Source organism: Argiope bruennichi, chromosome 10, assembly GCF_947563725.1.
Source record: "Argiope bruennichi chromosome 10, qqArgBrue1.1, whole genome shotgun sequence".
NCBI classification, from domain to species: Eukaryota; Metazoa; Arthropoda; class Arachnida; order Araneae; family Araneidae; genus Argiope; species Argiope bruennichi.
In genome coordinates, this window is record NC_079160.1 from 19261179 (window position 1) to 19275459 (window position 14281).

Genomic DNA, 14281 nt, shown 5'->3' on the forward strand with positions numbered 1-14281 from the left:
CTGTATCAAAACTTCAGTTTTATGTTTCATTTATATAATTTTTATTATAGCTGTTTTTATTGGTTTCACCTTTCAGAATTCTTTATTTTTAACTAGATAAAGAAGTTAAAAAATGTGTATGATTCTAACTATCTCAAACGGTAATTATCTTGACTAATATTGGTCATAAATGAAGCCAGGTTTTTACACCAGTATGTTTAAATGTTTTCCTACTTATTACTGATTTTCAACATTTATTTAAATGGCTGAACTCTTCTGATAAAGAGTGATAGTAGAATTATTTATTAATGGCACAAGTTAATCGTCACCATCCCTCTAAGAAAACCTGCTCTCAATAAATCAGTTATTTGTTGCAATTCATATAAAATTTTCTAGAAAAAACTCAAGTTTGCATTTTTTTTAAAACTTAGAAACAAAGAATAATAATTTCTTTAAAGTTTTTCTATTATTTTTTATTTAAATTAATTTACAAATTCTCTCTTTTCTTAATGCTTTGCATATTTTTTACATTTGTACCTGTAAAAAAAATATTATCTAATGCTTAGTTTTTAATAAAGTATTCTCATTATTTTTTTACTGTTCTAGGAAGTGGTTAACTGTGACATTGTGGTTTTATCTGATGAAAAGAATTCTGACGACCAACTGCATTTTGATAAAAACAAACTTAGTGAGACAACTGAAAGCAATATTCAAAATAACTGTGATGTAAAGAGTGATATTACAAACTCTAAAACTCATGCTTCTTTTAAAAAGGATTACATCAAATCAATCTCTTTGGATACTGGCTTGACATTGATTAAAGAAAATGTCAAATCAGAACATCATCCCAAACCAACTGCAATAGAGGAATCTGCATCCTCTGATTCAAGAACTGATCCTCCTAGTATTAAAAATGCAAAACAAAGTTTTATCAAAGTAGAAAGTGTAGAAGATTCCATAAAAGACTTACCTGTTCCAAAGCAGTTACAGAACTCTACTTCAGAGAGTGCATCACAACCTGTACATAAAACAAGCCCTGTGAAATCTAAATGCATTTCAGCAACAAGAAGAAACACAACATCAGAAAAAATACAACATTCACCATCAAAGGATATTCAGAGAAATGAAACTAACACCATAAAATCATCTATGCAAGACGAAATCAAAGACATTTCTCCATGTAAAGCATCTTTAAAAGTCACCAGCAATATGAATTCTTGTGAAACATCTGTTGTAAATAAAAATGAGGACAAGAGTACAAATGATAGGCCTTCAGACTTAAGTGTGATATCTGAGAAAACAGTAAGTAATGTTACCAGTTCCTGTAATGACATAGCCAATAGTGTTGGTAGTGCTCAGTCAACTGATTCTACTAGTACAGTTATTGATGTGAATACTCAAACCCGGTGTAAAACAAGTGAAGAATCTAGTCCAGTCAAAGTGTGTGCTTCTGCAACACAGAGACGAAAGGTTTGTATTCATTATAGAATTTTCTCGATGTATCTTTTCAATCAAGAAATGTATTTTGATTTTATTAATTTATACAATCTTTCCTTTCATCTTTTTTCTGTTCATCTGTTTTTCATATATGAAAGTTTTAAGTTGTTTTTATTTTAATTGGTCCGTCTTTTTAGATCTAAATTAACTTTAACTCATAATATCTAATTATTGGAAATATAGTTAGAGGAATGTTAGTTCTTCGTGTTTATTTTTATGATGGATATGTGCAATTTTGAATTAAGATGCATGAAAATTTATATTAGAATTAAATTTTTATTAGTATAAAAAGCAGTCTGAATTGTATTTTATTCATTCTTAAATCAGATCCCCCCCCCCTCAAAAATTAATTTATTTCATTCTGGCTAAATATTTTATTCTAATTTATTAGTTAATCGAATATATATAAATTCAACATTAAAAGATTTTTCTGAATATGTGCTATTGGGAGAGTTGCTTAATTAACAGTTCTAATTACTAACTTTTATTTGCATTTTTTTCCAGATAGTGAACATTTGACTAAATGGTAGTTAAAATTGTTTGAATGAGACTGTGTACTTGAGTGATGTATTTTTATTACATTGCTTGTGATTAATTTTCTGAGCAAAGACAAATTTGAAATTGTGGGTGTGCACCATAAAGTGAGATAGTTATACAGTTTTCATATGTGTTTATGGACTAATTACTCATATACTTCAAGGTTCTACTTTAGGTGAATGTTTACAATGAAACTCATTTTAAAATGGTTCTGTTTATTTGCTTTCTTTTGTTAAATTCAGTGATGTCAGGACTTGAATATTATTTAATATTTTACAGGTTTCTTAAACTATATGTGTTCTGAGTTTGAAATTGGTGTTACTGAAATCTATCAGCTCTTACAATAATTATGTGATAAAGACTGCAAAGTATTAATACTTATCTACAGAAAATTGAGAAATGCTTGTATGGATATTAAGTTTGAAGCTACTCTTCAGAGCCAGTCTTGAATAGTAGTGTATCTTCTATGTATATAGTTTTATCTATATTTCTTCATTTGGTGGAGCAGGATCAAGCTTTTAAATCATAAACTTCAATTTCAAAGGAACTAATTGTAGCCGGAGAATTTCTGATGAAAGCAACTGCGAAATTTTTAAAAATTGTTAATTCTTTTCAGTGTATTAAAAAAAGTGTTGATAGTCAAATTTGCCAGTGTGGATTTATTGTGAAAGAAAGGACTGTGATTATACAGAGGTTTTAAAGATTTAATTATGTTAGATGGTTTAGAAGTTTAGTCCTAACCTTCTGACCTACATTGTATGCTTTTAAGACATGGTAAAGTTGCATGAGTGATATTTGCTGCGAAATAAAATTTGTGATGTAAATTATTTGTTCTGCTTTACTAATCAGGAATCAAAAGAATTATGTAAAAGAAAACTATCTTTAAAGATGCTGAACAATGCAAGACTTTTATATCTGGATGAAGTACTACATCTTATAATTAATTGTGATTATTGAAAAGCAAGCCCCATATGTAATAATGGCACATTTGATAATGTACAAACTTCTTATTGTAGAAAAGAGCCACTACAGAAATCAACCTGTACATATGACAGTACAGAATTTACAAACTTTATTAAAAGTATTGAAGAAGAAAGAGCTTAAGTAACTTCTGACATAATTCTTTTCATGCACCCACTCATCAAAATATAGCAGTTTTTCTGATTTCCAATTTTTTTTATTTTTCTAAAACGATGTGATTGTCATAGTTTTTTTTATGAATATTTAAGATCCTTTAAATTACTGTTATTAAATTTTATGGAGACCAAATAGATTAATAATATTCTAGACAAATAGACATTAGAATTTTTTTCTTCTGGAAAGTTGATTTTAGTGGTTTATAAAAGTCAAGATTTATTTGGCAAAATCCGAGAGAATATCAGTAATTTTTTTTAATATTCATTTTTTTGTAATTTGATATCATTCTAAAATTTGTATTTTTTTTGTTTTTGGAGAAATTTTCAAAATAAATGAGATTTTTAATGTTTGTTATTAGATTTTATTTTCAATGCAGTTGTAAATTTTTTAATAAGATTTTGCTTATTTGGTATAATTCGTTTATTATTATGTGGTTAATAATTATTATCTCTTTTATTATATACTTCCTGAAGTATCACAGGTAGTGACACACATTATCTTTTACAGATAATTTAAAATCATAAGAAGGGAGATCTGTACAATTATATAAAGCATAATTAGTTATTACATTAAGTTTGACATGATAAAGTTAATAGGCTTGCTATTTATAAAAGTAATATATATGATTAAAAAAATAATTTCAAATGCTTTACAAGTTGAGTTCAGAATAAACTTCGCATATAATTAGATACTTATTAACAAAGAATTTTTCAACATTTTCTCTCATTAGATTGGAATATGTTATTAAACACAAATTATTTTTGCATTGCTTTAAAGAAATAAAATTGATATTTGTAATTTATATTTTTTCTTTAGTAAATTTTTTAGAATATTTTGATTTATTTTAATATAATATTTTTTTAATTTTTTTTAGTTATTAAATTTATACTTATGTGCATTGTGACTGCATTAAATACAATTTTACTAGAACATTATTGATGGTATGTAATAGTTTAAAAGTAAAATGTAAATAAATAAATGAACCCTAAAACATTTTCACAATATGTTTTGGATGGATGGTTTTTATCTCCTTTAAATTTTTTTATGATGCATTGAATAAATTTCAAAACCTAAATGTATATTGGAATTTTTATCTCAGCATTTCATTATTCAGTTGGCTGTTAAATATAATATTTAGAAAGAATTTAATCTCTGTTTTTTTAATTAGTTGATATTTATATTATTTTTTTAATTTAACCATTTAATTAATTTATTATAAAAAGACACTCATTAGTTTTTAACTTCTGACATAAAAACATGGCTGATAAAAAAAGCATTTTTTCTTCTCAAGGTCTTCAGTTTCTCTTACTGGCAATAAAGTCGTTATTTTTTTTTTCATTAATTGTCAAACATGGAATTCCTGAATAACAAAGACTAATTGTTTACTGGTATATTTTTTTTTAATATAAGGAAAATATTAATTACTATTCATTTAGAAGAATTGCGATCTTTATATTTAAACTCTCTAAAACAATTAGCCTTCCAACATTTTTTTTATAATGATAGTGGGGATTAGTTAGTATTTAAAGAATCATAAAAAATAGTGTTATTTTTTTAAAAAGTAAATTGAAGCGCAGTCTGTATCCTCAGATAAATACAAAGAATAAACATCTTAACATAAATTAATATGAAATATCTACAATGTATTAAAAAATGTAATCATTGCTTTTTATTTTTTTTTAAACATGACCTTCAAGCATTTTTAAGATAATAGATGAATTTCTGTATCTTATACATAGTCTCTCTGGCTTTCCAAAATGTTATTTATAATCTATTCTTTTCTCACTTCATTGAAAATTTATTTCGGTGGCTTTTGTAGTTTTCCAATATAAAATAAAATGATGTTCAGAAATGATAATCAGTATGTATATTAGCAAGAGAATAAAATTACACATTATGCATATACAATAAACTTTATTTGAGGAAAAGAGGGGCACTTAACTAGAAGTAACTATACCATTAAAAAATAGAATAATTTTAGATTTTACCCCTGTAATTTCAGAACATATCATTACACAAATATAATTCTTAAACCATCTTAAAATTTTAAACATTAGTTTTCCACTAGCAGAAATGTCAATTTTGTGTAATTATTTGTTAAATTTAATCAATTTTTGACAAATTTAAACATAATTTTATTACGATGCCTATTTTCTGTTGAAACATCAAGCTTATTTTACTTTTAATTGCATCTCACACTTACACAAAAATTAGATACAACAAAAATATTTTAAAAAAGGTGTAGCTATTTTCATGAGCAATAGGCATTCCATTTAATGTACCTTGTTTCACAAAAATTATTTACTTTGACTTGTTTGAATTTTGTAATTATTGAAATTTTATTTTAAGGAGCAGTTAAGATCTATGATGATAATATTTGTTCGCATTAAGTATTTAAGATCAAAGACTACTTAGATTTTCTTTTTTTAAACTGGCTTTCTCTTAAATTAAAATTTGTGGTTGCCAGCATTCACTTAAAAACTTATTTTTTCTCCCATTACATACATACACACACACACTACAAACTGTGAGGCTAAGAGTCTGTTTATCAAAAACTTTTAATAATGATTAAATATAATTAAAATAAGAGCTCAGGTTTCTAAAACGTTTTAAAGGGTTGAAATTAAGAACTTAAAAACTGTACAGAGTAAAATTATATGTATTTTGCTTTTTCTTAATTGCTTAATGTATAAAACATATATAAGCAAGTGAAGCTGCAAGTACAGCAATTAATGCAATACATTTCTTTATTTTTAGATGTTTCAAATATATAATATAATAAACAAACCTTGTAGAATTTCACTTAATTTATTTTATACAGGAAATGTTTAAAAAGTTTTGATGGTCAGAAGTAAAAAAGTATTCTTTATTTTTGATCATTATGATGAATTATATTTTAAAAATTTTGAATAATTTACTATGCTTTTAATCTTGAAGATCTTAACACACAAAGAAAGCATTTTGCATGTGAATTTTTTTCATAGCATTGTATCTTTTTTCTTATTTATACAAAACATTGTCATTAATAAACAAACTATTTTCACAAAAAAAAAAAAAAAAAAAAAAAAAAAAAAAAAAAAGCCTATAAGGTTGTGGGGTGAAATGCGAAAATCATGTGCAGTTTACATAAGTTTCACATAGCCTTGTTTTTGAAAATAGTATGAATTAAATGCAACTCATAATAATTAAAGCATTGAACTTGAGTAGTATTTATATTTTTGGAATAGTGAAAATACTAATTGTATTATTTCTTCGCTTCAAGAATCATTTGTGTAATAAAAATAGTTTTCTATCGTTAAAAGATTTTTCTTTTTGCCATTAAATCTAAATATTAGAAGTTTACTTGAGTGTTTTTTTTTCTTTCTACATTGCTTATTTCAGTTTTTTTTTTTTTAAAAAAAAGATTCAATTTTAATGAAGTATTTGGAAATATAACTTTTATTATCAGTTTGATTACCTAAATTCCAATTAATATGTATTAGCAAAAGTAATTGGGAATTTTATTTTCCCCTCCAATTTTCTATTACTATTCCTACTGTTATTATAATTTGAATTTATAACAATAAATCATGATGATTTATATATGCCTATATATACTCTATCGCCCTTTAAAGTTAATACTAATAGCTGTGAAATACTTAACAAACAATGTATCCTGAAAAAGTGTTTATTTTCCTAGATATTATACCTAGAGATATTTTATGAAACTTCGTAACTGGAAGTATAAGATAGGTGATTTCATGAAAACATTTTGGCTTCTGTGTAGTTTAAAATTAAACTTTTATATGGTCTCCATGGTGTAAAAGTATTAAACACCAATCTCTTATGCTCATCTAGGTTACACTCGCAAAATTTCATGCTTCTATCTACACAATCTGCTGAGATATGCATATTTTTAAATTTAGAAGGAATTTGATTGTTAACATTTATTACATTCAAATTTAAATACAAATATTCATTATAACAAAATTTGAAAAAAAATTATCATTTAAGATGTATCAAAGGAGTAATAAAATACCAAATAAAAAAAAATCTTTTTTACAGTTGTGTGCATGATATTAAGCTTTCCAATATGAGAAATGTTTTGAAATATGATTGATTGATAATATGATGATTTACACTGACTGTAATCATAGTGCTGCTTAGTTCAAGAATGTGACAAATGCCAGCATCGTTTTAGAAAGTTTATTATCACAGAGATAATAAAGATATAGTGATTTGCAAATTACTAAATTTTTATTTCCTTGGGTAGAATGAAGTATTATGTTAACAACTCAGAAATTGATATTTTGGCTTCTTTAGTTTTCAAACTACCCTCTCGCTAATTTTTGAGTATTAAGTTAAAACTTATTTCTAAAACAACAATGCATCCATTACAATCGGATAATGATCAACATCCAGAGTTTTACAAATGGACCCCACTTCCTGTGAAATCAAATAATCTTTTCTCAAAATATGATTTGAAAAGACTAGTATCATAATAACCGAGATGGAAAGCATCAGTTGTCGAAATGATCACAATTCAAATGAAGGGCAAATAAATGAAATATTAATAAATTCTTTGTAGAAGAAGTTTGTCATCAGTGGCAGTTTTAAGTAAATGTGTGATATGGAATTTTAAAAAAGTAATTGGTCCTATTTTGTACATTAATATGTTGAATGGTGGCCAATATACTTTGTAGGTTCTGAATGACATTATATCTGAACTCTGGCATTTCACAGTACTTTTACACCTGCAGTCACAAATAGATGGTGTTTTTTTAACCATATGTTATCTGTTGGATGCTGAATTCCTGGATCGGCTTGCTAGGACTTTATAAATTTCTATCTATATCAACTATATTGACTACTCGACTCTTATTTATGGGGTTGCTTGCATTCTTCTTTATATTACACATTTCCTGTAAATGCAGCATATTTTTACCAGTTAATTCAAGAAACTTGTGTTGGTGACACAAATGGTAAACTGAATCATATGTCAGCATTATTAAACAAATATAATTTTTTATAGGTGTAAATGATGTGTATTATAATAAACTGTATTTTTAAATATTTCAATTGATGTTTTATTTGACCATTTTTCATTAACTTAAAAAAAATTGCCATTATACAAATTTATTATGATTCCACTTTTTTAATAAGCTTTTGTGATATGTATGTGATCCATGAAAATGCAAAAATTTTCACTCAAACACCAATCAGAGCAATGGAAAAATGGTCGAATCAATAAATTAGCTTTTAATATTTCAGCAAATTTCACAAGTAGAAGATTGAAATTTTGTCTTGATTTTAGATGAATGCAAGAAAAACATTTTTACTCACTGATGTTTTTTCATTGTGGGTGGTGCATCAATATATTTAATTTTAGTAACTTTTTATTCTCAGCTTCTACAAATGCCAAAGTATTTTCACACATTGGTATCTTATTTGTTAATACTTTGAAAATATATGCTTAATTCCATTAGTTAAATATTTGCTCCATTTCTTTGAGACACCTTGTATGTGGGAGCTTGATGTTACATGTTTAATCTAGTTGTGGTTTTGATCTGATTGCGATGATAATGTTTTAAGACGTGTTTGCGATTCAAAAATTGGAAAGTTCTTAAGCATCAGAACAAAATATTAATCTTAAAAATCAACCTGCCTTTATATTTAATGTAAATTTATAAAAGAGATTTGATTGCATTTTATTTGCGTAAATTGAATCTTTTTAAGATTGTTTTATCAATATTAAATTTTTTTACATTCTTTTTCAGGTATCATTATCAGAATATCGTATGCGAGTGCAAGAAAATATGAACAGATCTCGTTCTAACTCTGAATCAGAAAAAAAACCAAATGATATTCCAGTTAACTCCTCACCAGTTAAAACAGAATTATTACCAGCAAAACTTACATTAGCTCCTCTTCCTCTTTTTGACACTTCTGACAGTTCTGTGAATCAGTCTAATAAACAACGAGGTAAATGTTAAAATTTTTAAAATTGTATTAGATGTTTACCTTCAAATTGTCATGTGAAATACTTTTTCCTGCTTTTTCACATTTAAAAAGAACATCACCATCCTTCTGTCTTTTTGAACTTTATTTGATCTGTGAATTTTAAATGAGCAATTTTATATGTTTGATAAGGTTAAATGTTAAATGACTTGAAAAAAGTTTTTTTGATACTGAAATTTTAATATTATTCCATTGTTGACAAAATATTTATTAAATGTTTAATTCTCTATCTTTCACAGCTGTTAAAAAGAAAAAAGTATCAACCTGTGAAGATAATCAAGATGCAATTGAACATCGGGAAAATTTGAATGAAAGGTTAAAACGAGAATTTGGATTTGATTTTTCTGATGGTATGTATAAAATGTTCTACAGTGTTAATTTTATATCATAAAAATTAGCAGTCGATTCATTAAAATTGGCAGGCGTGTGAGACTTTCTAAATAATTTTGGACAGAAAGGATTATTGTGTGAAATTGATTTGCTAACTAATACGTATTATCTATTTAATCAAAATAAAATATCTAGAAATGCAAGAAAGGTTTAAAAAAATTATTTTTAGATGTAAAGATAAAAATTTCATTGAGTTTTTAAAATTCTTCAAATATTTTGCCTAGAATTTTTTTTTTCTTTTCTAAAGTCTAAAAAATGTGCTAGATGCATTTTGACATATGATTCAGGTGTTAAAACTAATCACCTTTGATTGACACTGGAGTTCTGCCAAAGTCCTATTTTGTAATATCTTTTGAAAATGCAATGAGGGTAAATTTAAATCTTATTACATTTTTAGTATAGTTACTCCCCCCCCTGTTTTTGAATGATTCCTCTATCATTATCAAATAAAAAACATCACTATTACCATGATAATATTTGTGTTCATTTTTTTAAATCCATTTATTTTTTGTGAAGTACAGTTCTATTTTAACTTGTAATTATATATTTCAGGTTCCAGCTTAATGCTGCCGAAATCAAAAAGCAATAATCAAACTTCTTCTAATCCAAATATTTCTAAGCCACCAGTGAGTGCTCAACCACCACCTCCGCCCCCTCCTCCTCCACCACCCCCACCTCCTCGACCTCGTTGTACTCAAGCCTCTGAATTAAGAGCAATTTCTCCTGTGATGCATTCACAATTTGGATATGTTCATCCATCATTTCCTCGGCCTCCATACATGATTCCACCTCAGGTAAATAGTTTCATTTTATTTGCCATAACCTTATTGCATTAGTGTTAATTCTCTAATAATGGCAGTTGGAAAATTTCAATTATTAGACAAAATACAGTAAAAAGTCTCTCGCCATATATTTGTCAAAATCTGTTTTTTTGTCCTTATATCGAGTTAGGCAAGCAATATTTAAATAAATTTTTCAATTATTATTGATATACACTATTTCATTTATTACTTGATATTATTAGAGTAATTTAAACATTAAAAGATTCAGCCAATATTTCAATTTTATAATTTCATGAAACTGCAACATATTGACTGGCAGTAGATGCATTGAGATTATATTTAATATAAGCAGTAAATAAACCTATCACAATGTAAATCGCCTATCTTGAAAATGTAAGTTCACTTTGAATCTTACGAGGACAATTATTTAATTACGAGAAGTCAAGATCACAAATATTTTGGGAAGAATTCAGATAAGTTCATGAATACAGTGTTAATTTAAATAAATGAAAATAATTTTACATTATAGTATTTGAAAGGTAGCAAATTAAGCAAAGGGGAATTGCATTGAATTATTTCCATAAAAAAATAAAAGGAGTCATAGTTTTTATTATTATTAAAAATCAATTTTATAGAAAGCTTGCAATTTGTTTTCCATTTCATTAGAGAACAAGTGACAAAATAGATAATTTACACTTTTTTTTCTCTCAATTCATAAAAAAAAAAAAAAAAAAGGTGTTGACATTTTAATTTCAGGTTCCTGGTGCTCCTTTTATCCCGACTCGGCCTACTATGGTTGCACCTATCATGCCTCCTGTTCCGCCTAACCCAACAATTAGACCTCCATTGCTGCCAACAACACACTCCTTCGCTCCATCAATGCCCCCTGCTCTTTTAAGGACTCCCACTCGACATGAATATGCACCTGTCAACGCACAAAGGTTCACCACCATGGTTCCACAACCTCCCATGAGCCACAAGGCATACCCTCATGTCTACCCATCTGGGCTCTATAAGTAAGGCTGTGCGCTCTTCACCTTCATTGACATTTTAAAATTTTATAAACTATCGTATAAATGTACATTTTTCCAATTGAAGTGTGTTCAGAGTTCATTAGCATTTGTTTTATTCCTTCACACATCACATGTTGTACATATGATTATTAAAAATATAAATATATATATCCATTGTATAAATGTAACAAAAAATTTATTCATTCATTTCATTCAGACTGAAATATGTACATAGTTATTCTAATGCTGTATTATTTTTTATTATATTATTTTTGTTGTTCGTTGTTGTATAATATTTTGTTGCCAATGTAAAAAGCACAACAAAGATGTGCTCTGCTCAATTTGGTTTATACATATTTTTTTTTTATTTACCCCCCCCCCCCCCCTTTTTTTTTTTGATAGTGTGCAATGCTTCCTCTTTCCTCTCAAGCCGGTGAAATTTTCAGATTTTTTTTTTTGTTACACTCTAAATATCAAAATAAAAACAGATTTTAGAGAACTTTTTTTGTACATGCAAATAATTTATTTTTATTTTTTCATCTTTTATTGTATAGCTATGTACATAAATATTTGACAATGCACATTCTTGTAACATTTAAAAAATGTTCTCAAATAAAATATTTGTTCTGAAAGAACATTAATTTGAACATGTTGTTTAATGTTTCCTTACTTCTATTTATGACAATTTTGAAGAATTTTAGGTTGCTTTATATCAAATAAACAATGCAGTTCATACTTTCCAGAGTTTTATAAACTAGGTATTTGAACTCCAGCCTTATTCTATTTTAGAGGTTTGTGTTTGTATCTCTGGTTAATTACTTCTTCTGGATGGTCTTAAACATCTAAAATAAAATTGTACCAGTGGGGGGGTCTTTGTAAATAATTAGAGGGTGAATACATCATTATTTTATATCATGAACAAGTAAAAGAGCATAAGTTAAAAAATTGAGCGTGGGAATATATTTTAATGATTGACTATTATACTCTATTAGCAAAATTTTATTGTCATTTAAAAATAAATATTAGAATTAGATATATAATTTGAGTTTTTGATTAAACATGCAAATCAACAATGTTTTATTATTTTTTGTTTCTATTATAAGCATCTGTCTACTATTTTTCAGTTTAAATTTACTTTATTTCAAATATTAATTGTCAAATTTTTTATTCCATTTCCTTCAACATTACTAGTGATATTCTATGCATTATTCTTGATTGAATCAATTCATCATTAACATTATTTAAGGCTTATGATTACTAGTTGCAATTCCCTTTGTCATATCTGCCTTTTTGGCAAGTGCCACTTGGTTCTAACCTTCCTACTTAAATTCTGTTTTGAAACCATGAAAACATTCATTTTTATACTTTTTTTACTGTCTCAATTATATTACAATCTCCAATATATCTATATTAATTTTATCTTCTCCATTTAGAACAGCATTTAATTCATTTATCACCAATTGATTTTTGATATCTGAAAATTTTTTGGTTGTATTTAAGTTGTTTTTATTAGCACTATCTCTTAGCACATAGCAGTCATAATTATGCTGTTAGGCATTTGGCCAATAGATCTATTATTCTTATTAAATGAGTTCCTACATAATTTCAGTAACTTCATGTGTTATGTCGTAAAAGTATAAATGTGAAACTTCAAAATTGTTTAGGGTTTAATTAAGAATATATTTCATTAAAGCCTGCGGTAGTTTATTTCTCACATTATTAAAATATAACTATTGTACATGTTAGGGATTTGTACGTAAGTTTATATCACTTACCTTTGGTTGTTAAATATACCTGATCACAGGACCTTTGATCTTTATCAAGTCCTAGGAATATGAACTGCCATCTTTCTTTTTATTGAGGGCATCAAGGTATTTGTTTGCCAATGTAGAAGTTAGGGCCCTGATATCGGATGGGAAATACGTTGCTTCCAAGTGGTTCAGGTTTTAGAAATTTGTCTCTTTTATGCAAGTTACCTAATTTAGAAGAATTCATCTGGCTTTGTTCTTTCCTCATTCTCTTAATTTTTGTAGATAGAAGACTGATAGTACTGTTCGCTTCAGAATCTCGAGATAAGAACTTTTTGATGATACTTGCATTTTGCTGTCATCATGCCTTCTAAATCCGTGATTAATCTGAATTTACCATATTGCTAGATATAACATCTCCTTTAAACTTTTCTCTCACTCCTTTTTGATGAAATAAATGCCTCTGGGTGCATGCACAAAAACGTGGAGGGTTTCAAAATCTGTAAATGAATAGTAATTGTCTTGGAGAATAAGATTCTACAAGAACAACTCTATCATAATGTGAAAGTGATTTTTTTTTGTTCTTTGGATGTTAACATAGCCATTTTTACCTTTGAAAAAAATACTATATCTAATAGTTCAGAAATTAGCTGCTAGGCAATATTTAGATTGCATTAAAGTGGACATTGTTTTATTAGCTAGGATGCCAGTTGGTATGGCACATAAATAGGTTTTATATGATGAATCATACATTTTCAATCTCAAGTTTTGTGCCAAGGACATAATGTATTGGAGAAATTATTCGTCAATAATATTGCATAACTTAAGATGTTTGGGAATAACAATGTCTACATATTTAAATGGACATGACATATTATTGCAACAACCAAATAAGACATTTAATTGCCACAATCCTATACTATTTATATCACAGAAAGATGGACATGTTAGATAAAAACAGATAGAGAAAATGAGTATTTTCAGCACCTAATTCCAATGAATCTTGCTGAAATATATTGATAACTCCATGAAAGTTTATGAATTAGCCTTTCTATCTATTAATATTCATGAAATTTCTGATCTGTAAACTGAGTTGAGTTAATAGACTACATTATTCTTATTTTAATGTCTAAAGAATAATATTTCATTGAAGGTACAAACATTATTTATTTATGCAGATTTTTTAACCTCTAAGCATAAC

At 27.0% G+C, this 14281-nt stretch overlaps 1 protein-coding gene across 2 annotated transcripts in view; it reads left to right on the forward strand.

The window, feature by feature from the left end:
- LOC129989251 (inactive histone-lysine N-methyltransferase 2E-like) overlaps positions 1-11928 on the forward strand; it is a 44090-nt gene extending 32162 nt beyond the window's left edge. For both annotated transcript variants that reach the window (XM_056097642.1, XM_056097643.1), the window contains exons 22-26: positions 586-1449; positions 8907-9111; positions 9387-9497; positions 10090-10331; positions 11076-11928. In XM_056097642.1, the coding sequence (XP_055953617.1) occupies positions 586-1449; positions 8907-9111; positions 9387-9497; positions 10090-10331; positions 11076-11339 (1686 nt within the window). In that variant the 3' untranslated portion in view covers positions 11340-11928. The remainder of the gene's footprint in view (positions 1-585; positions 1450-8906; positions 9112-9386; positions 9498-10089; positions 10332-11075) is intronic.
- The last annotated feature ends 2353 nt before the right edge of the window (positions 11929-14281 follow it).